General features: G+C 41.2%; 1 protein-coding gene across 1 annotated transcript in view; it reads right to left on the reverse strand.

The window, feature by feature from the left end:
- The window catches only part of LOC110522962 (26S proteasome non-ATPase regulatory subunit 1-like), a 109,562-nt gene that overhangs the window by 44,406 nt on the left and 50,002 nt on the right, over window positions 1–15,154 (reverse strand). Inside the window, exon 19 of the mRNA XM_090236684.1 lies at window positions 1,618–1,732. Coding sequence (XP_090092810.1) covers window positions 1,618–1,732 — 115 coding nt within the window. The remainder of the gene's footprint in view (window positions 1–1,617; window positions 1,733–15,154) is intronic.

The following is a 15,154-nucleotide window of genomic DNA, read 5'->3' on the forward strand; positions in this document are numbered from 1 at the left end:
AGGAGCAGACATGGGCATGGTAGGATAGATTCACGGCATAATGCACAGACAAGAGCATGGTAGGGTGTGAGTACAGTGGAGGTAAACCTAGGCATTGAGTGACAATGAGACAGGCTGCGATGAATGGGCAGAGGGGGGTCAGTTAGCTACACACAGGGCCTGAGTTCGAGGCTGTGGCCGACTAATAAAAATGAAGTACCGTGTACCGTGTTAATGAATAATGGTCCAGAGCCTGCGGCAGGAATCCGGTGATGTAGTGGGGGGGAAAAAGCCGTCCGATATGCTCAGGGATTATATCACGCTGTGCAGACTGGCAGATATTATCCGGGCTAAAGCGGCTGGTGTCTGTGTTAAAGACTGCTAGCAGTGGCTAACAATGACTGAATAGCTAGTAGCTAATTAGCTGGCTAGCTCCTGAAGGCTAGCTTCTGATCTGACCATGTTGGAAGGTATATTTAATGGGGCGGTAGGGTAGCCTAGTGGTTAGAGCGTTGGACTAGCAGCCAAAAGGTTGCAAGTTCAAATCCCCGAGCTGACAAGGTACAAATCTGTCGTTCGGCCCCTGAACAGGCAGTTAACCCACTGTTCCTAGGCCGTCATTGAAAATAACAATTTGTTCTTAACTGACTTGCCTAGTTAAATAAAGGTAAAAAAATAAGATTGAAATAAGAAAAATAATAAGAAAAAAAAACTCCCCCCAAAAAGCTTAATATTTACACGGGACAAAAACAAACACGTCTTTCTGCTACACCATCTTGGAAAATATGTGATGAAGGGGGTGATTGAATACAATATACAACAGGGTTGGCAACGAGGTTTGGCAGCCATTCATTTTTTTCCTGAGCTTGTATGTAGCTAGTCGGCAGGCCAGAACATAATTAGCCTACACACTCTTTTAATGCAAACCTTCAGAACCTGCTCCCAAACAGCACAGATGTAAGATTTTATTTTTCACTGTAGAAGCACTGGTCCTCTTAAACTGTAATTCCAAGTAGCAAAAATATTTAGGGTCATATGACGGTCTGCTCTGCCATTTCTCCCCTTCAAACCAGGGCTGCCAAAAATATAAGGTTGCTATAAGACAAATGGGAAAATAATGGATCTGTGAAAAAAGTATAAAATAGCTCCCCACTACCAATGTAATGTTTACATTGAATGTATTCCTTGAACGTTGACCACAGCCCTTCTGAAAATACATTTACATTTTTTCCAACCTGCTCCATGTATTCAATTTCAAATTTGGCTCCAAGTGCAGCTTTACCTCCGGGCTATTATGACACATCTGGCAGTTCCTTCTCCGTATGTTCCTAGCAGAGGTTGAGTTTTCTAGTAGTTAGTCTCGGTTAGCCTCAGGTATTCATTCGGTGGTGTCCGTTATTTTGCTACACTCATTGTGTGTGGGAGGGATACAACACAGCCCTGTGGTAGGCTAGGAGGAGCTTTTGCAATACTTCATAGACCCTTTATTTTAGATCCATGAAGCTGCATTAAGTGTCTACAGGTAAGCCTCTGGGCTGATTTTGGACTGGAGAATAGAATGTGCAGTTTGTTCACAGAGTGGGAAGGGAGGGAGGTCGGGAAAGGATGTACAGTACATGAGGTGGAAGAGGTACTCACCTTGTTGCCTGTCCCGGCACAGCAGATGCCAAGGGCCATTGCGGCCCCGCAGCGCACATGGGGGTTGTAGCTCTCTGACAGGAGGGACACCACACTAGGACACTGCTCTGGGGTCCTGTACACACAAAGAGAGAGAAAGACATTGTAATTCAGTTACGCTCATTGTTATTTACATCAAACATCTGAGCAACGGTCTTGAGCCTTGCAAACAATGTAAATAGGCCTAATAAAAATCCATTACCAATCACCATCATTATTATTATTATGATGAACCGTCTCAGCCATCTTTGAAGAGACTGGGGTTTTATCAACATTGCAGGTCATTCTATAAGAATTAATCCAATTGACACCAGGTCCAAGGCTTTAATATCATTATAGAATAATTGTATAGGTGACAGGTGGCTCAAAGCTACAGCACATCATAAGGAATTGTCACAACCTAACCCTGAACCGGTGTTGGAGGGGGGAACTTGGGGGGCATGTGTGCTGTGTGAAATAGGGGCAGTGATTTATAGGCCTGACACCTCTCAAAGTCCTCATGCATTTTATCTGTGCTGCATGGGAAAGGGAAAACATTGTGCTTAACCATTTTGCTAGATTGAAATCTATGGCTTGAAGTATAATGGCATGAGTCTAGCGCAGAATGGAGAACAAAAATTCTCTGCTAAGTATAAATTGTTATTTCTTTGCTTACTTAAGTGAGGACTGAGCAAAGTCAACTAAGACGTACAGCAGGGGCGACGCCAGGCTCTTAACTCGTTCACTTTGTCAAAATCCCTTTTAGTCTTACAAAAAGAACAAGCACACAAACATCCACCCAACAGTCAAAGTTAATAAAATAATGTTTTTTATTAAATAATAATAAAGGACACCCTCATTTAGGTGATGGGATTTTTGCAGAAAACTGCCAACTTAGTGTATTTTGGCAGAATATTACACCAAGTCTAACACCAATGAAGTGATAATGTGGTTATGTGGTAATGAAGTGGTAATGAAGTGAATATTCTGGCTAACCCTTCCACTCCACTACCTTCGACCATCTTGTGTTTCACGTGTAACTGCCAGGGCTTCTTCCCCATCACATTTTCCTGGCTTCCACGGGCCCAACCGTCTCACTATGAGGAGCCTCCTCACATGTTCATTTTGAACCAAGACTCAAAAACCTTTTACAAACTCTCCCAAGTCCAGGCAGCTGTGTCAAGATGGTTTCTTTAAACAATTTACACAAGGTGATTATGGTCAATCCTCCTCCCATCCTAACCCGCTGCCTTCCCTGTTCAGGTTGGGACATTAGAACCCTTACAGGAGTATGGTGTGAGAATATAGAGGTAAGAGCAGTGTGGGGTGTACGGGCAGAGACCAGGGGATGTAGATTTGGGACCCTAACCTCTTGTAACTGCATCTTTACGTAGCACTTAATGTGCCGTTAGGGTAAGGGCCATTTGCAATTAGGCGCTTGAGATGTGAATTGAATTTAATGGGCTCTGTTCTAAGAGGAATGAAGCGGGACCAGATAGAGGAAAATCTGGGCTACTCGACTCTTGCTGGGACTCTTGCTGGGACAAGACAGGTAGGTCTTAGAGGACACACATGAACGACGATCTGCCAAAAACAGTCGGTGGCCAACCATCACATGCGAGCAGTCTCCAGCTTTCCCAATTCTTCTAAAGTTGCGGATGGCTTTCAACCTTGAACCACTCATAACGTGAGGGGAAATTAAAGTGACATTTAAAAAAAAAATACAAATGTGCTGTCGATTGTAGGCTGTACTGTGTGTTCCAGTGTATCTTTTAGTGAAAATTCCTGCCGACAGTTAGCCAAACCTGTCAGCTAAATTAAATGTTTAATGAATCATATTTGGTCACAAAAAAGGAATGCAATAAATTACAACTGGCATGGAATAATACTGCCTGAGAAAGAGAGGGATTTCCTCTGAAGTAATGACATAACTGTACAAGTCACTCAAATCAGTATAATGTGTGCTATATTACCAGTGTTGGAAATGTATTACGGTATAGCCTGTAATGTCTTGAATTAGGGAGTCTCTCAGGCACAGACATGGTTGAAACCATAGAGGAGCAAATAATTGACAATGGGATGAGGTAAGCACATCATATTGAGCGTGTTATACAGCTTGCTATGCTGTGAAAGGAGGTTAATAAGACCAACATTGCCTCGGCATGAACAGTGAAACAGATTACCATGCGTCTTCAGATTTCCCAGAAAGGTTCAGTTCCTTGTAATGGTAATTGGGAGTCTATCAGTCAGGTATTAATCGTCATTCACTCAAAAAAAACGCTAGGAGGTAAACCAATCCTCTATAAAACAGACTCCTAAGCTTTCTCCAAAAAACAGGCATCATCGTCGATGACTCCCATGCCACTAACTCACAAAATGTCACATTTGCCACTCTCTCCCAGAAATGTGACGCTTTGCTGCAATTGAAGAGGTCCTTTGCTTCTCAGAGAAAACAAAACCTTATTGGAGTGAAGGAGTGAAGAGGTAAGGAGGAATAAAGATGGATCCCTGTTGCCAGACACTGAATACAATGTACACATTCATATGGTTGCGCTCCCACTCAGAACATATTTTAGCCTGATTAGACTTATAAAAACAGACTTATGAAAACAACATAGGAGTAGTTCACGAAAACCGTCAGAATGCGTTGATGTTTGTGAGTTGCGCCGTCTTGATTTTACACACAATTACACACAAGCAGGAAAAATAGAGTGATTTGACTTCAGCTTTTATCAGAGTAGAATTGGCTCGCTGTAATCAAACGCTAAATGAAGCACCTTAGGGTACTCGGAAAGGGTCTGAAACACTGTTTCAGTGTCAATGATAAAGCCCAGAAGGTTCTATGCACAGAAATCGATAAACCTCCCAGGGTCATTCATTCAGTCTTCTCCATTAATGCAGTGGTGAATTCCGGCGGCCTAATGTCAACTGGCCTGTTTGGATTTAGCATCTCATCTCAACTGGCCAACCAGGGCTTTCATTGATCACAAATGGCAAATCTCTAGAAGATCTGGATTGCCTTTCAATTTCGCCAGCAGGGATATGAGATGCTACTCTGGTACATATATGACTACCACTAATCTATTCTTGGATCAACCGCAACTTGTAGAGAGTAGAGCGAGACCTGTGAAGCCAAACACAGGCTTTGTGGATAGGGTCGTCAGGTAGCCTGTAAAGTCTATTGTATGGCAAAACAAAACATTCCTGCCAGTGCCAAAATTGTCAATGCCACAATTCTCATCCATCAAGCTAATGTTTACAAAATATGAATGAGGGTGTGGTAAAATAAGAACTTGCCAATGATCCAATGCTTTCTAAATGTAAGGATTACGACCATTGTGGCAATGCAATGGCTTGAGGTTGAATGTGCCTTTTGCTTTGCTACTGCAGATAAATAACTAATAATTTAGAGCCATTCATAAACAGTTAAACAGAATGCTCCAGGATATGTCTGTGTGTGCGTGCACAAACTAGGGTTCAGCGATATTTACGATAGTATCGGATATCGAAGATGATTGACAGCCATCATCGATGGTGACGACATTGTGATGTGACAGACGATGCACTTTATAACCTATTTCAACTTGACTAGCACCACGCAGTAGAGATATGACCTGGTAGCTCAAAGCAGGGCCATGCAAAGTGGCCTATTCCTTTGCAGCCTGCATGACATATCAATAAATACAGTGACTTGCGAAAGTATTCAGCCCCCTTGAACTTTGCGACCTTTTGCCACATTTCAGGCTTCAAACATAAATGTATTTTTTTGTGAAGAATCAACAAGTGGGACACAATCATGAAGTGGAATGACATTTATTGGATATTTCAAACTTTTTTAACAAATCAAAAACTGAAAAATTGGGCGTGCAAAATTATTCAGCCCCCTTAAGTTAATACTTTGTAGCGCCACCTTTTGCTGCGATTACAGCTGTAAGTCGCTTGGGGTATGTCTCTATCAGTTTTGCACATCGAGAGACTGACATTTTTTCCCATTCCTCCTTGCAAAACAGCTCGAGCTCAGTGAGGTTGGATGGAGAGCATTTGTGAACAGCAGTTTTCAGTTCTTTCCACAGATTCTCGATTGGATTCAGGTCTGGACTTTGACTTGGCCATTCTAACACCTGGATATGTTTATTTTTGAACCATTACATTGTAGATTTTGCTTTATGTTTTGGATCATTGTCTTGTTGGAAGACAAATCTCCGTCCCAGTCTCAGGTCTTTTGCAGACTCCATCAGGTTTTCTTCCAGAATGGTCCTGTATTTGGCTCCATCCATCTTCCCATCAATTTTAACCATCTTCCCTGTCCCTGCTGAAGAAAAGCAGGCCCAAACCATGATGCTGGCCCAAGGGTGATGAGCTGTGTTGCTTTTACGCCAAACATAACGTTTTGCATTGTTGCCAAAAAGTTCAATTTTGGTTTCATCTGACCCAGGTGGCTTGTGGCAAACTTTAAACAACACTTTTTATGGATATCTTTAAGAAATGGCTTTCTTCTTGCCACTCTTCCATAAAGGCCAGATTTGTGCAATATACGACTGATTGTTGTCCTATGGACAGAGTCTCCCACCTCAGCTGTAGATCTCTGCAGTTCATCCAGAGTGATCATGGGCCTCTTGGCTGCATCTCTGATCAGTCTTCTCCTTGTATGAGCTGAAAGTTTAGAGGGACGGCCAGGTCTTGGTAGATTTGCAGTGGTCTGATACTCCTTCCATTTCAATATTATCGCTTGCACAGTGCTCCTTGGGATGTTTAAAGCTTGGGAAATCTTTTTGTATCCAAATCCGGCTTTAAACTTCTTCACAACAGTATCTCGGACCTGCCTGGTGTGTTCCTTGTTCTTCATGATGCTCTCTGCGCTTTTAACGGACCTCTGAGACTATCACAGTGCAGGTGCATTCATACGGAGACTTGATTACACACAGGTGGATTGTATTTATCATCATTAGTCATTTAGGTCAACATTGGATCATTCAGAGATCCTCACTAAACTTCTGGAGAGAGTTTGCTGCACTGAAAGTAAAGGGGCAGAATAATTTTGCCCGCCCAATTTTTCATTTTTTGATTTGTTAAAAAAGTTTGAAATATCCAATAAATGTCGTTCCACTTCATGATTGTGTCCCACTTGTTGATTCTTCACAAAAAAATACAGTTTTATATATTTATGTTTGAAGCCTGAAATGTGGCAAAAGGTTGCAAAGTTCAAGGGGGCCGAATACTTTCGCAAGGCACTGTATGTTAAACAATTTACAAATGCAAGAGAAGAATGTAGACAAAGCTAAGATTTTCACCAAAGCAGTGTAAAATGTCCAGTCAGAAAATATATATATTTTTTTTTCTCTCAATGTCAGATGATCTGGTCCATATAGCTGACACTCTATAAAAGCCCCATTTTGTATTTTCTGTCCATTTGATATGAATGACAATTTTTATGCATGCTGGCTTTCTCCCAAGGTGCTACTTCATGATTAAACAATCATTTTAGCCAACGGCGATCTACGGTCTCTCAGAAAGTTTTAGGTTATTACTGTAACTTAAAAACATGATAGGGCTAAGGTAATAATGAGAGAGGTAGAACAAGCAATAGCAAGATAGATTTTTCTAACGAGTATTTTGAACAAATTTTACAGTTGATCAAAGCTTAGTCTATTACAAGATAAATGTATGCATCCCTCCTACTTGTTGAAGAACATACAAAACATACAAAACATACTAATCAAAATAGCTTATCAAAAGCAATAAAGGGATACTTCGGGATTTTGGCAATGAAGCCCAATGATCTCATTTTTATGTCTCTGTGTGCAGTTTGAAAGAAGTCGGGTAATGACTGCATGACATTAAGGCTTGTCCGGGGCAAGTAAAAAATGTATAAATTGCTGGACAACTAGAAAATAGATTTTTTTTTATACACAATTGCACATAAATATCAAATAATTACTCCAGTAATGTGGCAGTGCATGGTTGACATTGAGTAAATTGCCCATATTCCTATAGCTTATTTCAATAAACATAATATATTTACACAAAGCAGAAGGTAGAGAGAGCGAAGAGTTTCAACAAAGCAGCGCAAAATATGTTGTCAGTAAATAAGTTGTTTTTTTTCTCTCTCTCAAATGATCTGGGCCAATAGCCAAAGTCAATTTCCTCTCCATTTGATATGATGACTGGCCTATTACACTACTCTTTCAATTTAATCAAGTGCGGGCCCAAAAAGGTGACACATTTTTTGTTGCACTGAAACATGCAAAAAATCCCTGCTAGGGGGAAATGCAGGTTAACTAATTAAACAAAGAATATGATCTACATGATCAGTCTCTGTGTGTAAAATAAGTGGTTCATGTGAACCTAACTCTCAGCTAAAAAATGTAAAGAAAGCAATGTTATTTTCGCCTAGACATTACTAAATGACACAAGTCTTGAGAAAAAAAAAACAATACACTAATATTGCAGTTAGCCATGACAGCCTTTATAATATAACACTTGTGACCACACACACACACACACACACACACACATACATCTAAATATTGCACTTGAGGGAAAAAAAAACCCCATCTCAAGTAGAAATAGAATGAAACAAATAGGCATTCTATTTTTGCTCTATTATAGTGGCCACTATAGTAGACATCGATGTGTGCAAAAATATAATTCACTGAGTAAAAAAATGTAATAATTCCCCCTCACTCACACAAGTGTTACTGTCAAGTTCAACACAACAAAAGCAATATCTTTGGGCTACACTATTACATTGTACACTTTCTGCCTGCTGTGGACATCTGTTCTACAATGTGCCAGCAGAGCATGATACCATTTGTTGGCATAATTTATCTCTTTCAGGCAGAGTACACCTGGGATACCCCTCTTTATCCAATGTATTGAGAAAGAGGGAAAGTGTGTGGTGTTCCTTTCACCTCTATAGTGGCATCCAGCTTAAGCCAGGCCCGGCTCCAGCTACACTGTTTAACAAGCAATACCTAATTTTCACCTAATTCTCTCATTCTGAAAAATAACCACATACTGTTAGGCTGGAAAATAGAACGAGTCAACATTCACCCAAGGCTGAAAATGGCAAAAGAATGTTGGCAAAACTGTAACACTAGCGCGAGCCCAAAGCAAATTCATGGAATCAAAAGCTTGCAGAGCCCGTTTTGACTGGAGCGACGCTTAGAACTCCATTTCGCCTAAATGGCACAAACATTTTTTTATCCCTTTTTATATTACCACTACAATCTGTTCTTAGGACGAAACTGAAAAATAACTTGTGTAGAAAGTAAACATCCGCACCTCATTGGTGCCAAGTGTGATTATGTCTGCATAATGAGGAAGTAGGAATAAAATGGCAACTTCTGACTATTTCTGGTTTAGCGTTTAACGACGAGATACTCTGCCCAGCCTTACATAATTAGAAAGAGGAGATTATCATGATTAAAATGGTGTCCAACTTGAAAAACAGCTAAATATACACATTGCGAGATATTTCGCGAAATACACTAGCATGCCTCTCCATAGGAAAACAACCGCGGGAACTCAGCGTTCCAAGGGCAAAAGGTATTTCGGGGCTAGCGTTTGATGACAACGGAACACACTGCCCAGCCTTACATAATTTGAAAGAGGAGATTGTCATGTTTAAAATGGTATCCAGGCCTCCCGGGTGGCGCAGTGGTTAAGGGCGCTGTACTGCAGCGCCAGCTGTGCCATTAGAGTCCCTGGGTTCGCGCCGCGACTGGGAGGTCCGTGGGGCGACGCACAATTGGCCTAGCGTCGTCCGGGTTAGGAAGGGCTTGGTCGGTAGGGATGTCCTTGTCTCATCGCGCACCAGCGACTCCTGTGGCAGGCGCACTGCGCGCTAACCAAGGTTGCCAGGTGCACCAATGTTTCCTCCGACACATTGGTGCGGCTGGCTTCCGGGTTGGATGCGCGCTGTGTTAAGAAGCAGTGCGGCTTGGTTGGGTTGTGTATCGGAGGACGCATGACTTTCAACCTTCGTCTCTCCTGAGCCCGTACGGGAGTTGTAGCGATGAGACAAGATAGTAGCTACTACAACAATTGGATACCACGAAATTGGGGACAATAAACTGGGAATCAAACGTTCGGAAGGCGAGTTAGTGCCACGGTGCTCAATAGAGCTAATAGGAGCTGGCAGGGTGGAAAATTCCCTAAAATAAGGCCTGTGTTTTCGTGATTACTTCAAAATTATGGCAGGCAGCTGGGACATATAGTAATATTATAAAACTGGGCTCCACGGTGGATGCACATTTTTTATCATAAAAAAGCATTGTTAAAAATGTAGTGTCTAGCCTAATACTGTAGAGGAAAAAGATGAGTTCACAGATAGCTCGTTAACTAGTTAACATTTCACACAGATTGCCATGGTCCAGTAAGCAACTAACGTGTTATAACTTGAGGAAAGGCAGTAATATAATATAAGTAATATAATGTTACCAGTTAATACTATAGAGAATTGGTTAGGTTACTAAAGTTAGCTCATCTGATGTTGCTGTTGGACTTTATTACCAGCTCATTTTAATTTTCAACTCAATTATTTAATCAGTTAAATTGCCTAATGTTGCTCAACATTTCTCTGTCTAGCAAACGGATAATTCAATCCAGCTAGCAAGATACTTAACAATGCTAACAATACTTGTTCCACCACACTTTCTCCCTCACCTCAAACGTTTAAAATGCCAGTTGTTTTTCGGTTACAGCTCATGGAGTACGCTTCATCACCTTCTCACCCCCGTCATGATCAAACAATGAATGAATCTAACAGAGTTCAGAAAGTTGTTGTTTTTGAATAACCCCAAATCATGAGACAGAAGAAACAATAGCAAGATATAAAAATATGAACAAACCTTACAGTCGAGCATAAAAAAGAAATTATGCATGCGAGGCCGAAAGAAAATCTCTCCTTGCCGAAATGAAATATCATAAAAGCATTGAGACACATTGAAGTAATTTATTTCCCAAAATTATTCTTAGAAAAGGTGTTTATAATGTCCTTAAAATTGTAGCTTTTAAAAATGTAAATAATTACGTAAATCAGAGTAGGCTGTTTCTCAATCACAGATGTATTTTGAATGACATATTTTAGGCCACAAGAAGTTAAAATTGAGCAAACAATACCAAGATGGAAAAATATAACAAAGATTCTAATGAAAACTTAGGCTATAGTTGAGAAAAATATATGAATATGAATATTATTATTATTATTATTATTATTATTATTATTATTATTATTATTATTATTATTATTATATTATTCTAGCAATATGCAACCTACCTACAAAGCATATAAACTCAGCAAAAAAGAAGTTCCTTTGTCAGGACCCTGTCAAAGATCATTTGTAAAAATCCAAATAACTTCACAGATCTTCATTGTAAAGGGTTTAAACACTGTTTCCAATGCTTGTTCAATGAACCATCAACAATTAATGAACATGCACCTGTGTAACAGTCGTTAAGACACTAACAGCGTATAGACGGAAGGCAATTAAGGTCACAGTTAAGAAAACTTAGGACACTCAAGAGACCTTTCTACCGACTCTGAAAAACACCAAAAGAAAAATGCCCAGGGTCCCTGCTCATCTGCGTGCACGTGCCTTAGGCATGCTGCAAGGATGTATGAGGACTGCAGATGTGGCCAGGGCAATAAATTGCAATGTCCGTACTGTGAGACGCCTAAGACAGCGCTACAGGGAGACAGGACGGACAGCTGATCGTCCTTGCAGTGGCAGACTATGTGTAACAACACCTGCACAGGACCGGAACATCCGAACATCACACCTGCAGGACAGGTACAGCATGGCAACAACTGCCCGAGTTACAACAGGAATGCACAATCCCTCCATCTTCTGCTCAGACTGTCCGCAATAGGCTGAGAGAGGCTGGACTGAGGGCTTGTAGGCCTGTTGTAAGGAAGATCCTCACCAGACATCATCTGCAACAACATATGGGCACAAACCCACCATCGCTGAACCAGACAGGACTGGCAAAAAGTGCTCTTCACTAATGAGTCGCAGTTTTGTCTCACCAGGGGAAATGGTTGGATTCGCGTTTATTGTCGAAGGAATGAGCGTTACACTGAGGCCTGTACTCTGGAGCGGGATCGATTTGGAGGTGGAGGGTCTGTCATGGTCTGGGGCGGTGTATCACAGCATCATCGGACTGAGCTTGTCGTCATTGTAGGCAATCTCCACGCTGTGCGTAACAGGGAAGACATCCTCCTCCTTCATGTGGTACCCTTCCTGCAGGCTCATCCTGACATGACCCTCCAGCATGCAATGCCACCAGCCATACTGCTCGTTCTGTGCGTGATTTCCTGCAAGACAGGAAAGTCAGTGTTCTGCCATGGCCAGAAAAGAGCCTAGATCTTAATCCCATTGAGCACGCCTGGGACATGTTGGATTGGAGGGTGAGGGCTAGAGCCATTCCCCCCAGAAATGTCTGTGAACCTACAGGTGCCTTGGTGGAAGAGTGGGGTAACAGCTCATAGCAAGAACTGGCAAATCTGGTGCAGTCCATAAGGAGGAGATGCACTGCATTACTTAATGCAGGTGGTGGCCTCACCAGATACTGACTGTTACTTTTGATTTAGATCCCCCCCTTTGTTCAGGGACACATTATTCCATTTCTGTTAGTCTTGTTCGGAACTTGTTCAGTTTATGTCTCAGTTGTTGAATCTTGTTATGTTCATACAAATATTTACACAAGTTTTCTGAAAAAAAACGCAGTTGACAGTGAGAGGATGTTTCTTTTTTTTGCTGAGTTTAGTAGCCTAGGCCTAAAGACAGAGCAGGGTGAGGCAAATATGTGAATCAGTTTAAAATGATTAAAACATGCAAATCAGTTCATAATTATCCAGTGTTGAAGACGGCACAGTTGCTCTGCAGCCCATGATGATTTACAACCCATCACAAGCCGCACTGCCAGCAAGCCTCGCTGACTGTCACTTGCTCAATCTGCGCGCTTCATTCCACACAGACACAAATACAACCAGATAGGAAATGTGTTGTAGCCTAGGCCTTTGTGCCACAGCTCCACCAGAGTGGAATAGGTTATTCAAAAAGATTTAGCTGCATTAAATATGTCACAAGCTAGGTTTCCATCCAATTGGCGACAGATTTTTGTGCAAGTATTCTAAAATCCACGTTTCTCTTGTTGCAGATAAAAGGTTACTATGGACCTGGTGCAGGAAAGGAAAGGTTGGTTACAGTGCAAGTATATCCTACATGATGAGATTATGAACAAAAGAAAGATAATTTTCGTAGTCATACGGCAGCCAAGCATCGATTATCATGTCACCAGAATAAGACCCTCGATATTTACTGGGAATGAACATCAGTAAGCATCACCCTGTGAAGTTCATCCTAATTTATTGAATCTGTAACCTTACAGAAAACATGCTTTCCCAATCAGTGGTAGTGGGTGGATCACACGGCATCACATGACTTCAAGTTTACTTCGATATGATGGTTTTTATATCAATATTTGAGCATGAAAGCTTTTCCACCAACATTTTTCACATAATTTTAGACTCAAAAAGATCCCATCCTGTTTAGCGTATTTTGTTTTGAGGAACATTTGGGAATTTTACCGAAAATGTTTCTGTTTCCATCAGAACTTTTTTTTATCCGACGTGTACTTTACTATCATAAAAAGGTTGGATGAAATCCTGGTTAGGGTCATGATTCCTCTCCTCCCTTGCCCGTATATGCATCTAGGGGACGATGGGCAAGTGCAGAACATTCTTTCAGATCCCTCCTATGTACTTCACACATTTTTAGTCACCATTTTGTGCAATGGTGTTAAAGTATTATTTTTGGGGTGGCGACTTCAGCTTTCAGACAAGTAAAGAATCTGTCCTACTTGTCCAAAATGGCAAAAAAGGTTTATGTCAAGCCCCGGACTGGAAGTGCTATCAGAGCCATGGTCTTGTGCCTTGCACACAAACAACATAAATAGGCTTAACAAAAATATAATATTTTTTTCTCTGACCCGTCTCATCCATCTTTGAATGGGGCCATCTTTGAAGAGAATGGGGTCATAACAACATTGCGGGTCATTCTAGAAGAATTCATCCAATTGCACCAGGTCCATGGCTTATAATATCATTATAGAATAATTGTACAGTCGTCACGCTAGCAGATACCCATAGAGTTCCAATCATTGCGATAATGCTAATTAGCATTGGCTCACAAAACTACCCCCTACTTCCTTCATACTGGACACAGGCATAAAAGTGGTATCCAAGAGTTCATCGGACTCTGGGGGAGTAGATAAATGGTCTCATTGCCAAAATCCCAAAGTATCCCTTTAAGACAAGTTATGAAAAGTATTTCCCAAATAGGCTTATTTGATAAGTGTTTGCCCTAAAGTTGCAGCTTTCAAATGGGAACAATTGTGAAAGTCAGAGTCTATAGGTGATTCTCTAGCACAGCTTTATTTTGAATGACATCGCACCAACCCTAGTGCACACCTCATGTTTAATTTCACCAGACGTCCAGACGGTGTCTGACGCTTAGAGAAAAGGAAAGACAAAAAAGCACAATAGCGCCAGATCAATCCACCCTGTCCCTTCCACTCTCAGCCTCCAGAGATGGCCAGTGAAGTGGCAAACATAGTAGATGAAGGAAGCAGGGAAACACTAAGGTTAATGAAACTAGTACCAGTTCATTTTTGCAATGCCAAAAAGCAGATTTGATTCGCTTTGTCAATCCATATGATTAAAATGTGCCATGAAAAGCACCTGTGTAGTGTTTCTTTCCACAAACAGACATAAGAAACTTTTGTAGCTGTTCTCTTTGTGCACCATCAATCCCACTCCAATTAGAAATGCCTGCAGACTTAATCAAGAGTTGAAAGGGCTGAAAATCTAAGTGAAAACATGTCCATTGTTATCCTGTATAGCTAGAAGATATCTAAAGAATTGGGCATGTCATAGTCTGAATATCTAAGTAAGCTGAAACTTCAAATTGCATTTATTTCAAGAATGTTTTCTAGTAGCATCCGCAGTGTTGGCCTAGCAAAGTGGAGAACAGATGTCTGAGGTGCTAGCAGCAAGTCTCTCAGCAACTCCTTACATCAGAGGATCAGGAGCATCCAAGTGATCCACACAGGAATCAGGAATGACCTTTAGCTGAAATTAAAAGGCAATCGCTTGGCCAGTGAAGGTAGGGCAGTCCTTAACACAAGTGGTCATGAATTAGAGCACTATCAAAAATGTATCTGCCTGGTATCTGACTGAGATTAAATGTTCTTGGCTCCCGTGATTTGAGACGCTAAACAGGCACTGAAAGGGAGCTTATAAAATACCTTGTCTGGTCCAACTCCTGTCTAGACACCTGAGGTGCATTAGGAGCACAGTATACTTCAGGAACATCAAATGTATACTCATCTTCATGGCTTTTCATCTGGTTTTAAAAGCAATGCAATGAGACAGCAGTGGAAGTAATAAGCATGCAAGGAGATGCTAGGTTTATGTATATCAATACTAACAATAATGGTTAGCTCTGCAATTTCT

This window comes from Oncorhynchus mykiss, chromosome 5, assembly GCF_057628025.1.
Source record: "Oncorhynchus mykiss isolate SJ-2025 chromosome 5, ASM5762802v1, whole genome shotgun sequence".
In the NCBI taxonomy this organism is placed as follows: Eukaryota; Metazoa; Chordata; class Actinopteri; order Salmoniformes; family Salmonidae; genus Oncorhynchus; species Oncorhynchus mykiss.